Source organism: Pithys albifrons, chromosome 1 (assembly GCF_047495875.1).
Source record: "Pithys albifrons albifrons isolate INPA30051 chromosome 1, PitAlb_v1, whole genome shotgun sequence".
NCBI lineage: Eukaryota > Metazoa > Chordata > Aves > Passeriformes > Thamnophilidae > Pithys > Pithys albifrons.
Genome location: NC_092458.1, coordinates 8,028,868 through 8,042,298, shown reverse-complemented (window position 1 = coordinate 8,042,298; position 13,431 = coordinate 8,028,868). Strand labels below are relative to the sequence as shown.

At 47.6% G+C, this 13,431-nt stretch overlaps 1 protein-coding gene across 2 annotated transcripts in view; it reads right to left on the bottom strand.

Moving 5' to 3' along the window:
- Positions 1–12,861, bottom strand: part of PHKA2 (phosphorylase kinase regulatory subunit alpha 2) — a 47,897-nt gene extending 35,036 nt beyond the window's left edge. The window contains exons 1-6 of one of the 2 annotated variants that reach the window (XM_071555364.1): positions 12,624–12,861; positions 6,523–6,681; positions 4,181–4,228; positions 3,564–3,732; positions 2,678–2,760; positions 1,769–1,849 (exon numbers count right to left, since the gene is read on the bottom strand). In XM_071555364.1, the coding sequence (XP_071411465.1) occupies positions 1,769–1,849; positions 2,678–2,760; positions 3,564–3,732; positions 4,181–4,228; positions 6,523–6,681; positions 12,624–12,701 (618 nt within the window). In that variant the 5' untranslated portion in view covers positions 12,702–12,861. The remainder of the gene's footprint in view (positions 1–1,768; positions 1,850–2,677; positions 2,761–3,563; positions 3,733–4,180; positions 4,229–6,522; positions 6,682–12,623) is intronic. The other variant, XM_071555278.1, reaches the window with a different exon arrangement.
- Between the last annotated feature and the right edge of the window lie 570 nt (positions 12,862–13,431).

The following is a 13,431-nucleotide window of genomic DNA, read 5'->3' as shown; positions in this document are numbered from 1 at the left end:
TAATGAATGCTTCTCCTGTCCTACATTCCAAAATAACCCCCATTCAGTGCCCTTTCACTCCTCCTGCCTGAAGAGGTGATCAAAGAGGAAGGCTTGTTCAAGGTGACCCAGAATCACCAAAGGTTTCTCCTCGAGAAGACACCTTTGCCACCTCTCTGACACCATCACTTTCCAAGGGAAAGAAAAATTGAGATGTCTGATCTCCCCACAGCCCACTGAGACACACCATGCTCCACGTCCACAAATCAATCACCACACCTCATACCTCTTGGCCATAACGCATTTGCCTGGCGAAGGCTTTACCAGCCCAAACACTGACTCCATTTGGACACTCTTACTTTAACCTTGCAGGCTATGAAACCTGGCTTTGAAGAACTGGGGTGTGCAGCACCACGCAGGGAGTGTGGCAGGAAGAGGGAAAGGATTGAGTGGCCAGGGCCAGGCTATCAGAGCCTTGCTCTAAAATGCACATTCACAGGGTTGTGCTAACACTGAACGTTGCTCTTGGGCCTGTGTTTGTCCTGCAGCTTCTCTGACAATGGAAGGATCCCCCAGGGCAGCTTTCTTTATCTGTCTGCAGAGGAGTAAGGACATTTTTGTTCTTCCAGCACAAGGCTTACTCCCTCTGCAGAGCCCCTCTCCCAAGACCAGCACTACAACAGCAGATGTTCTCAGTGTAGCAGAAAATCCCGTTGAGAAATTGATAGCTGGGACCAGGGACAGTCTTAATGGTGCAGAAAAGGCTCTGAGATCCACCCAAAGGCATATGCTCTGTGCTGTGCTGCTGCCACAGGTAGCCACACAAAGCAGCTATAGGACAGAATTCTTGAGGCATACTTAAAACAAATAGCATCTACCTCAGCTTCTGCAGCAGGACCTTCACTGTGCTCCAACCAGTTCCCACACAAAACAGCACTGTTACTGAACTCACATCCACAGAGAAGCAAAGCTGTGCAGCGAGTTCGGGAGATCATCTCAACATCAACACATCCAGACATCACACAGAGACCACACCAGAATGTTCAGGGTACAGTGGACAGCTAAGGAACCACTGCCTGCACAGACACTGCCCCATGACTGAACAGTGGGACTAAGACCAGCAGTTTCTCTCTCTTGCAATGCACACAAGATCTTGATAACTACAAAACCCTGCTGAAATGCAAATACACCTTTGATCTTAATGATATTTGTCTTCTGTCAGTCCTCCAGACACAAAGTAAAAAGGTAGTTGTCAATTCCACATTTACATTTATGGCCTTCTGAGCTTCTTTTAGTATCTTTGTGACCTTGTGCTATGGAGGAAATCAGAAATATCCACTTTTTAAAGCATGTCTTCACTTAATTTTCTCTTGGAATCACTTGTGAAGAATTTCTTAGACTGATATTCTGCTGTTTTCCACAATTAACATCTGATTTAATTTTACCATGAAAACTTTACATATAATACTGGGTTTGGAGAATTAAGAGGAAAAGGAAAACAGAGGCCACTTTATAAGACTGCACCTTACTGAATCTATTAGATTCATGGTTCAATGAATCAGATACCCTTCTTGCAATCCCTGGAACTGTGCTGAGGTTCTTTAATGAGAGCCATTATACAAAGATTTTACACCAAAAAATACTCACTCACACCCAAACAAGAATTCTTATACAATCAGTTAACTATTGCAGTGGCCAAGAAGACTATGCAAAGGAAGCCATCAGGTTTGTCAGAGCCCTTCAGCATGACACAACAGCCAGGAAGGAGGTGTCAGGAAGACATTCTCACTTTGGCCATCCCTACGGAGCTCGCGTTCAGTTCAGGGATGCCCTGGTTTGTCTTATCACCACGTTCCCAAATTCCATAATCCTGCAAGAACATCATCAAGAAAAAACTGGCATTATTATATACAAAAACAGTGTTTTCCCCCTTGCCTCACAACAAATCTAGACCCCTGTGTGAAAGTAGTTTATAATTGGCCTTCAAAAGAAAAAAAAGACAAAGAAAAAAGAGAAAGAAAAGAAAAAAGAAAAAAAAGAAAAAAAGAAAAGAAAAGGAAAAAAAAGAAAGAAAAGAAAAAAGAGAAAAGAAAAGAAAAGAAAAGAAAAGAAAAGAAAAGAAAAGAAAAGAAAAGAAAAGAAAAGAAAAAAGAAAAGAAGAAAAGAAAAGAAAGGAAAAGGAAAAAAAAAGAAAAAGAAGAAAAGAAGAAAAAGAAGAAAAAGAGGGGCTTCAAGTCTCCAAAGAGACCCTCCTCATGTTTAAAGAGAAGCACATAAAAGTATAACCCAGCAGGATCAGGTATACAGTCATGAATCACTGCCTTCACAGAACACACAAACCCTTTATCTCCTCCTGTGCATGTTTCTCTGCATCCTCTCAATTCCCAGAGTGTTTATTAACATCCTGGTCTTTTTAGAAAGGTCCACAAGATTTTAATTAGACAATGGGAAATATTATTATCAATTAAAAAAACTCTCTGTTGTTATGATAGAACAAGTATACCTCACCCACACAGCAGTAAATCCTCCACAGCCCTCCCAACGTGTCCAAAGATGCTGCTCCCAATGTGAAGTACTGACAGGTTCTACAGCTTCTCATGGAAAAAAACAAGCCCCTATTTTTCTTCTCCATCAATAAATAATTTTCCACCCACACCCGACCAGTGCTCTGAAGATTAACATATAAGTAACTACTTACAGCAACTTTGTAGGCAGCTTCTATGTAAAAAACAAGATTCTGAATAAAGGTAACTTCATCGAGGGTGAAGATAATACGTAATCCTGATTAAAAGAAGGGAAGAGACTAATTATACTGTATTAGAGCTGAAATATTTACTCTTCAATAAGTTTCATGCTTTTGTTTATTTCCTACCAACTACTGTCCACTGCAATCAAAGGAAAAATTCATACTGATTTCAGCACATCAAGCAGCAAATCTCAATACTTGCTACTGACAAAATACTTCAGATGCTACAAATACAGTTTCAAAGAACCACTGTGGGAGTGGCATTCAGTGGGTACAAAGCAGAGGCATCTGAGCCAGCTCTTGGCTCTTCAGTGCATTCCAATTCCTGCAGCTCCCCAACCCTCTCTCTGTGGAGGAATCTCCAGGATGACCTGGTGCCTGCTCAGCAAAGGTCAGTTGCAAAGGGGCTCCAAGGGCAGAAAAATACATAAGGAAGCAAATCGTGATCCTCACATGAGTAGTGCAGTAAAGAACATTAAGACAAAACAGCACCATAAGAAAATTACCGGATGGCACCTGACTTGATACCATCACTCTCTGAAGAAACCTGGCTGACCACCAGCATGCCCTACATAGTCTCTGAACATTAAATTCTCTAACATGAGTCAATATCTCATGTATTTGTATGCCAAGAAACCTTAATGGAATACACACTGCCAGTTACTATAAACATGAAATCCTAAGTAAGTCATCACTCTTTCCCAGAGAAACATTACTTCCTTCAGAGTAATAATTATCTAGAAGTCTTTGAAGCTTGTTACTACTTTATTTTTCCTTTTTAAATGAAAGTTAGAATAGAAAAAGCCTGCAACAAAAGGCAAAAGTATCTTCTGCTTACCTGATGCAGTCATCTGTGCCAAGAAGAGCAGGTAAAGGGAAGTTGCATCCACTTGTAGGTGCCCCCACTGGTCGTCCCCGACCACCGTGGCACAAGTTGCGGAGTTGTACTTGGCATGCAGGCAGTCTTTGGTACTCTGTGTGCGTTTGAACTTCTCTACCTTATCTACCTGAAAGACACCACAAAGCTCAAAGCTGAAACATTTCAGAAGATACTCTCTGAGCTATTTAAAAATTAACAATTTTGCTTAGGTGGGGAGAAATTTGAGGTCCTAGTTCCTGTTACCTCACTTCAGTGTGTTTTGACTGACCAGAGTGTGCTTAAATATAACTCTGACTTCAGACTCCTGTTAAATACACATCTCTACAGGAAAGAATAAGACGGAATTACTTAGCTGAGTTGAGATCTAAACTGCATCTTGGGAAAATCAGTTTGCAAAGGCAAAATTGGTTTATTACAAGCACAATCTCAAAAAAGTGCAAACAAGATCCGAGTTTTGCTGAACAGTTTTAAAAAGGCTCCCCACACCACCATCTACACACATGCAAAAATAGTCACTCTACAGAAGACACAACAAATACACCTTTCAATAAACTAACTCATACCTATGACATTACCTGTCTCATCATGCACTGCAAGAGTCCCCTCATCAGCTTCACAACGTTCTGCAGGAACAAAACACACCAGTGACACCCTTACATGGTCTGCCTCATCAGCTGTTACAGACAACAAACAAAAGTGACAAACCTCACACCTCTACTAACATCCTGACAAAGGTAAAAACCCCATGTATTTGCCCAAAACATTTTCCATGTTTTGTTGTTTGTTTTTTTTTTTAATATACTCATCAATTTTTATTCCTACAGCCCTATCTAGGAGAAATCTTTTCCCAAAGGCCCTTTCTAAACAGTGGAACAACTCCCTGTGGTCCTTCTATCCATCTAAGGAAATAATAGGAATTCTAAGTCTTGTAATAATAATAACAATAAAAATAATAATTATGATTTTTAGAGTAAGAGATCCAAGGAACAGTTTGGTGACTGTAAGACACTGACATGACTAGAAGATCTATTGAGCTTCTTCTGCTCCTTATGCAGTACAACAGAAAGTAGGTGACCTGTGTAAAGAAAAGAGCCTTACAGGTGAATGCAGAGAAGTACAAGAATTTGCCCTAAATGAAGAAATCAACCCCATCTTTTTACCCAAAGTTACAGCCTCAAAATATGATCATGCAAAGTGAGTCAAGGTTATTCTGCCACCCCAGATCTCCTTGGTTTGAGAAGGACAGCAAAAAATGTCAGCAAGAAATTTACCCAGTGACTTCAAAACATCAGGACAAAGACACCAGTATTCCCTCGCTTGCCTTTAATCCATCTCTACAGTCTCACTTCTGGGGGGGGGGGGGGTCCTGTGGTGTAAAGGAGAGGGTTCTGGACTCTGAATCCCAAGGACCTGAGTTCCAGTCTCAGTGGGGACCGTCCCCTGGCAGTTCAATGCCTCCCTGCCATTCCATCCTGTCAGATCTCGGATGCTCAGGAGGGTCAGCCCCAGTTAGTGCCAGGTGCTGTGACAGTCCCGAGGACTTCACTGTCACTGTCCAAGCTCGCTCGGCCATGGCAGATGGACCTCAGGACTTAAACGGTGGGGCCAGTTCTGGGCATGCTGAGCCTCACCTAAAAAATCCACTGCATAGGCTGGAAGGGCACGTGGGGAGAGCCCTGCCCAAATCTGCGTTCACGAAGTCTGACCCTACACACACACAGTCTCACTTCTAATACCCACTTCCCCAGCTGCAGAATAAAGAAATTAACTGTGTGAGTTACATCCCCTTCCAATTCTCCAGGATGAGTCTTACCAGTTTGTAGATTGCTACTTTCTCTGGTTTGATCAAACATGTCTATACACCAAGTATCATTCCCATGAGATGACACAAGTAGACTATCCAAAGACCGCTACTTTAAATGGCATGCTCATCCTTATGGGGAAGAATGGTCTAGCAGAGAGGATCCAAGGAAACCTAGGCCTGATTTTCTGCTCTAAAACACAATTCATGAGGGACTGCAAGGTTGAATCAGAGACAGGCTTGTAAATCTGGGCACAAAATCTCTCAGAAGCCTGATTTTGAACAATCGGCCAGTCGATGGAAGTTTGACTCCTACACATTTTTGTTCTGTTTGCATTTTAATTCAGATGTTAGCCTCTCTGCCACCCTGCTCTCCTAATCCTGCTTGCCAGAGCATTGCCAGGTGTCGCAGGTTTGGCCTGGCTGTTGCCAACCCTGGACTGGCCCCCCTTCCCCCTCCCAGAACTTTCCCAGCAAAGGAAAGGGGAAAAAAAACTACTGAAAAGAAACGCACTCTAAAGAAACTGAACTGAATAAAAAGAATAAATTATATTTACTAACATTTACAAACCACACTGTATACACAATACATAGGATCCCATCCCCAGGGGAGAGGGGAAGGGAGAAAAGGGGATCGATTAGCTGGAAAATAGGGAAGACACCAACCCAACCTAAAGAAACTGAATGAATCAGAACAAACACAATTAAAAACCTCAAGGAAGGGGAACAAGAATGAAACACTCTCACCCAGGACAGGAGAACCACCAGGGACCGGAGGGACCAGACTCCAACCACCTCCCCCAGCTCCTCAGTCAAGGAAGGGAAGAGAGCAACAAACCACTCCCCTCCTGCTACGTGGAAAACACATGTGTAATACTTGTAACTTCCTCAGATACAATGGTTACTGAGGAAGCCATGGGTGAAACCATAACACCAGGGATACTGCACAACACATGCTGCATGGATGTTGCTGTCTTGGAACAAGACACATACTCCAAACTGGGAGAACCCTGCCAGATCCCAGACACAGCAGCAGTGCAAATGTAGTCTTCAAAAACACTGCCATATGAAAAAACATTCAACAGCATAACTGGTTTATGCCAAACTTTGACATACCTGCTCAAGCTCGTAGGCTTTGGCCTTATCCTCATCCCGGTCTGCATTCTTCCGATAAGCCATTCCCAGCCCCCACACGGCCAGGATGCTGTAGATGTTGTCCCGAACCCAAGCATCCTTATGGTCCGTACCGGCTGAAAGCAGTCCCGTAACTGGATTCTAACCACAGCAGAAGGAACAAAGAACAAACATTACTATATGAAATCCCATCTATTAAGAAGCACCACTTCTTTCTGTATTAAAGGGTAACAAAACAAAGATGATTTCATGCTAATTGCACACTGTGGCTGATCGCAAGTTCACAACAGAAGTGAGATCCCGTCTTTCTTTCCCAAATTCTTGCAAGTCAAATGCAAAATTTATTTGAACACTTCAGGATGTAAAATTTATAGCATCCAGCTGGGCATTCTCATCCACATAAGGATTGTTAGCTAAGCAACTGATTGAAATTCTAAACAAAATGAGGAAACAGGAATTTAAATTTTACATATTTATGAGGAAAAGAAGGCACCAAGTTAACATTAGAAATTCCGTCTGGAATATATTCTTCTCTATGCAGCTGGTCTCTGGCCTCATCCTGAGCAAGTACAAAAACACTACTTATCTTCTAGGTGATTAAAAAGTATTTCTATATGTCTGCCTGCTGGGTTTATGACAGCTAAATGAATGCATGCCTGGCCTCTTTATACTCTCCTTTGGAAAATATACAGAAAGACAAATTGATGGTGTTGAAAAGCAGCACAGTAAGTAGTCTCCTGAATCCCATGCTCTCATGAACTGAGAACACATTAGTGTCTTTCCTCATGCACATTCAGACTGTAAGCAGAACAATGTAATGCAATAACTAATATTTCAAGTAGTTTTGGTTTCCATTTTTTAGAAAGTGTTTACTCTTAAAAACTACAATTATTTTCTTCTGTTACCTGCTGACACCATATGAAAAGTAAAGCACTCACAAAGTGCTAAAGAATCCAAAGAAACACTGAGTGCACTTAATCCCAGATGTCAAAGGAATTTTAGCTCAGCTAGGACTTCAAAGCATTACCTCTATGCACTGATTGCTAATTGGACTAGCAGGTCTCATCCTGCAAATCACACTGCACATACACATCCATGGAGCAAGGAATTTTACCAGCACCTGTCAGCTGAAAGCACTGCAACAGAAAGCTGATTGCTGGACTAAGACTTTAAACTGCTGTATCATGCCCAATCCTATTTTTAAATCTATCTATTAATCTGGACAAAAAAAACCCTCCAGCAACTCAAACCACAAAACACACCAGTTCCTACAGAGCAGCAGGCACTAATAAGAACTTCAGCAATACAGGCACAAAACCAACAAGGTTCTAATCAGAGCATCAAAACAAATAAGCTCCCATTTAGCATCTTGCTGAAATCCATTTAATTTGCACCTGTCTCATTGGTCTGTCAGATGAAAACTGATGTAAGCTCTAGCAAAGCCTGCAGACAGCTTACTTGTGTGAAACCAGATGTAACACAGTTGGGGTTACCCACAAAAGTATGACAGATCCTCTTTCCTTATCAGCTCCATATGCTTTTCACTTACAGTACTGTAGCAATATTTAAAATGTACACAGATGTTAAATTTTACTCTTTTATGGGCTTGTCTTAAGATTCACATTTTTTCTCATTCAATTTAACAGCTGTAATAAGCAGCTGAGAACATCCTTCTGGTGGTGCACTTCAGTGTCTGCTCTGCTCCAGCACCAAGGCATCCCTCTGTCCCTCATCCCTGGGGGTACATGGAACTGCCGGCAGATCCCACACAGACAGGAGCCAGTAGTCTGGTCTTGGGCTTGTTGTACAACTTAAAACAAGACCGTAACTATCACTGTGCATGCTGCAGGGACAGATCAGCAGAATGTAACATCTGCAAAACAAGAAAAAGTTTGTTACTGACTCAGACCTGTGAGGTGCTACACACAGAAAACTCTCAGCCCCAGTGCAGAGTCCAGATCTGTGCTTTGAACACGTCTGCCTGGTAGCACATACACTCCGAAATAAAATCTGCCTCTAAAATTCACATCAATTTAGAGTGATTGGAATGAACACAAGATCAATTGCTGTGACTGAGAAACCTGACCCCTGGCATATTAAACACCTACTTAACTAAGCAAAATGTTCTGAGCACACTACATGTGCTGCACCCTTACAAAGGTGAGCATGTCACTGCCCTTCATCAGAGATCAGAGCACACCAGCTGGTGCACCAGGTCTGCACTGAGGCAGCTTGTGGATGTGAGGTACACAGTCACAGTCACACATCACCTCTGTGTTGAGTGGTGACACCTCAGAAGCATTTTAAATGCCTTCTGGCTCCTCTGCCAGGCTGTTCTGGACAAACTGATGGCTAAAATTCCCCTCCCTGGCACCAAGAAGGACCAGCATCAGTGAAGCAGCTGCCCAGCCCATCCAGCCACAGATTATTCTGCTACCAAGGAAGTCAGGACTGCACGTGGCACAAAACCAGTAATTCTAACTTGCCCAGGTTAAGTACTGCACCTCTTCACCCACCTGAGCACACTTTCAATCTATTGCAGTGAAAAACCATAAACAGTATAGATATAGAAAAAAAATCTAGAAACATGCCTTGAGCATCTCTCTGGGCCCTCTTGTGATATCGCTGTTCCTCTGCTTTGCTGCTGGCCTGTGACTTTTCTCCACATAGAGAACAAAGTTTTTCATTTCCTTTCCCCACATCTGAAGTCCCCCAGACACTGAGCCCTTAGTGTAAAAGGCAATACACAGTCACGAACACTCATCTTAGCACTGTAAGTAGCAATTACAAAATTCTGGGTGACCAACATTAACTCCTGTATTACCATTTAGTTACGCTTTTTACCATTGTTAAATATTAATATCATTAAGGCACAGCTTTCATGAGGCATATTTGACCTCCTGATCTCAGAGGCTCCATCTCCCTTCTAATGGAGGCTGTTATCAGTATCCTCATCTTATAAACATGGAAATCAAGGCAGGCACTGGAAGTCAAAGTGATTTGCCCAAGGTCATCCTGCAGACAGAAGACAGAGACAGGAGCACAAGTCTAAGCATCTCCTGTATCCCAGCACAATGAGAGAGCAAAATTATCTCTTCACACTGCTTATATTACGCTCTTGAAGTTCTTGCATTTGTTTACAAATACAAGAGTTTACCATAACAAGTACACAAACATTAATGCACAGGCGTCTGGACCCTGTGCCACAACAGTCAGTGACAAAAATCCTACTGACCTAAGCAGATTTGGGCCCCACTCTCTCACTGCTTTTGAGCTTCTTGTAACTCTCACCAACAAAATATATGTGCTTACTCATTTGTGCAAGTAACACTGTTGCTCTCATCTTTATGTACTGTCCTAATACAAAAAAGGCATGACACTGGTGAGCACAGGCTGAGTCTGCACAGCCCTCCTGGTTGCAGCGAGCACACAGAGCACAGAGAATTGCGCTGACCAAAAGCACAGGGTGGAGAACAGCCTTTCCCAACCATCCCTGCTACCTTCATCCTTCCACTGCTCACACGGACAGGCAGCGCTGCCCGACGAGCCAGAGTCCCAGCAGCGAACAGCCGGGAGAAGAGCCTGGAATTCCTGGGACGTGCCCTGCCGCACACACGTCCCACAGGGAGCACACGGGAGGCCGAGCTGTGCTGTGCTGTGCGCTGTGCTCTGTGCTGTGCTCCGTGCTGTGCTGAGCTGTGTGTGCTGAGCTGTGTGCTGAGCTGTGCTGTGTGCTGAGCTGTGCTGTGCCGTGTGCTGAGCTGTGCTGTGTGTGCTGAGCTGTGTGCTGTGCTGTGTGTGTGCTGTGCTATGCTGAGCTGTGTGCTGTGCCCAGCTGTGCTGTGCTGTGTGCTGAGCTGTGCTGTGTGTGCTGAGCTGTGTGCTGTGCTGTGTGTGTGCTGTGCTATGCTGAGCTGTGTGCTGTGCCGAGCTGTGCTGTGTGCTGAGCTGTGCTGTGCTATGCTGAGCTGAGTGCTGTGCCGAGCTGTGCTGCTGTGTGCTGAGCTGTGCTGTGTGTGCTGAGCTGTGTGCTGTGCTGTGTGTGTGCTATGCTACGCTGAGCTGTGTGCTGTGCCGAGCTGTGCTGTGCTGTGTGTGCTGTGCTGTGTGCTGCACTGTGTGCTGCGCTGTGTGCTGTGCCGTGTTGTGTGTGCTGTGCCGAGCTGTGCTGTGCTCTGTGCTGTGCCGTGTTGTGTGTGCTGTGCCGAGCTGTGCTGTGCACTGAGCTGTGCTGTGTGTGCTGAGCTGTGTGCTGTGCTGTGTGCTGAGCTGTGCTGTGTGTGCTGCGCTGTGTGCTGTGTTGTGTGCTGTGTTGTGTGTGCTGTGCCGAGCTGTGCTGTGCTGTGTGCTGAGCTGTGCTGTGTGTGCTGTGTTGTGTGTGCTGTGCCGTGTTGTGTGTGCTGTGCCGTGTTGTGTGTGCTGTGCCGAGCTATCCTGTGCTGTGTGCTGAGCTGTGCTGTGTGTGTGCTGTGTGCTGCGCTGTGTGCTGTGCTGTGTGTGTGCTGTGCTGTGTGCTGTGCTGTGTGTGCTGTGCCGAGCTGTGCTGTGCTGTGTGCTGAGCTGTGCTCTGTGTGTGCTGTGTGCTGAGCTGTGCTCTGTGTGTGCTGTGTGCTGAGCTGTGTGCTGCGCTGTGTGCTGTGCTGTGTGCTGTACCGAGCTGTGCTGTGCTGTGTGCTGAGCTGTGCTGTGTGTGCTGAGCTGTGTGCTGCGCTGTGTGCTGTGCTGTGCTGAGCTGTGTGCTGTGCCGAGCTGTGCTGTGCTGTGTGCTGAGCTGTGCTGACAGACACGAGTCACAGGTCCTGCTCAGAGCTTGGTGTTGCTGGGGCTTAGCGGTGTTGGGGGCATGCATATATATATATATAGTGTGCAGCGGGTGGGTGTCTATCATAACACAGAGTCATGGAACCTACCAGGTTGGAAGGAACCCATCAGGATCACCAAGTCCAGCCTCTGACCCTGCATAGGACACCCCCAGAGTCACACCACGTGCCTCAGAGTATCATCCAAATGCTTCTTGAACTCTCTCAGGCCTGGTGCTGTGGCCACTGCCCCGGGGAGCCTGTTCCAGTGACCAGCCACCCTCTGAGTGAAAAGCCTTTTCCTGATATCCAGCCTAAACCTCCCCTGGCTCAGCTTCATGCCGTTTCCTCGAGTCCTGTCACTTCTCATAGGCGTGGAGGAATCGAGACCTGTCCTTGCCCCCGTGAGGAGGCTGAGCACCGCAGCGAGGTGTCCCCTCAGTGGGAGGGGATGGCGACGAGCACATTCCACCCACAGCACCATGATTTGTAGGCACAGGGCCCGGCTTCCCGGCGGACACGGCAGATGCGGCGGGAGGAGGCCGGGATGGAGGAGGCATGTTCTCCCACCGGCCCCGTCCTGTCCCACCGCACCCACAGCCCGCAGTCCCCGCCCCGGCAGCTCCCCCGCCAAAGCCCCATCGCGCCGGGCGACCCCAGCCCCGAGTGGGTGTCCCCAGCTCTGAGTGGGTGTCCCCAGCCCCGAGTGGGTGTCCCCACGTTCCCAGCCCCAGGGGTGCCCCAGCCCCCAGCGGGTGTCCCTAGCCCCGACCGGGTGTCCCCAGTCCCGGGGGTGTCCTCAGCCCCGAGTGGGTGTCCCCACGTCCCCAGCCCTGGGGGTGCCCCCAGCCCCGAGTGGGTGTCCCCAGCCCCGACAGGTGCCTCCAACCCTGAGTGGGTGTCCCCACGCCCCCAGTCCTGGGCGTGTCCCCAGTCCCGGGTGGGTGTCCCCAGCCCCGGGGGTGTCCTCAGCCCCGAGCAGGTGTCCCCACGCCCCCAGCCCCGGGGGTGCCTCCAACCCCGAGTGGGTGTCCCCACGTCCCCAGCTCCGGGGGTGTCCTCAGCCCTGAGCAAGTGTCCCCACGTCCCCAGCCACGAGCGGGTGTCCCCACGTCCCCATCCCCAAGAGGGTGTCCCCAGCCCCGGGCGGGTGTCCCCAGCCCCGAGCGCGTGTCCCCACGTCCCCAGCCCCGGGTGGGTGTCCCCAGCCCCGAGCGGGTGACCCCACGTCCCCAGCCCCGGTGGAGTCCCCAGCCCCGGGCGGGCGTCCCTGTCCGCGCTCACCTGGTGGCACAGGATGGTGCGCTGGACCAGGCGCGCGTAGCCGTCCAGGCGCACCCCCGAGTTGCTGCGGCTCCTCATGGCCCCTGTGCCGGCCCGGCTGCAGCCCGGGCGGTGATCGGGGCGGGCTCAACGGCTATGGCGGTGCAGCCTCTCCCTCCCCGGGCGGCGATCGGGGCGGGCTCAGCGGCGATGGCGGCGCAGCCTCTCCCTCCCCGGGCGGTGATCGGGGCGGGCTCAGCCGGCGATGGCGCCGCAGCCTCTCCCTCCCCGAGCAGCCCCAGCCCCAGCCCGCCCTCGGGGCGGGGACCGCGCGGGGCGGTGCGACAAGGGACAAAGGCCCGGCTGCATCAGTCGGTTCTAAGCATCCTTGTCATTAATTCGTAAAATAAAAAGGAAAAAACCAGAATGCTCATTGGAAGCTTCCCACATCCCTCCCTCAGCCTTAAAACACCCTCGGTTTCGAGATCTGATTGAATAGAATAAATTAACAAATTAAAAAAAAAAAGGGTAAGACTTTCTCAGGTGTTCTCACACTCCAGTCTTGGCTTTCCCACTTGACAAAGAGAGACGACTTGAGAGATTTCTGAAGGACACGAACCTGGTCTCTTCTCCCAGGCAGCCAGCAGTAGAACAGGAGGGCACAGGCTCAAGCAATGCCAGAGGAAGTTTAGGTTGGATATCAGAAAGAAATTCTTTTCAGAGAGAGTAATCAGGCATTGGAATGGCCTGCCCAGAGAGGTGGTGGATTCACCGTCCACAGAGGTTTTTAAGGTGAGACTGGATGTGGCAGTTGGTGCCATGATCTAGT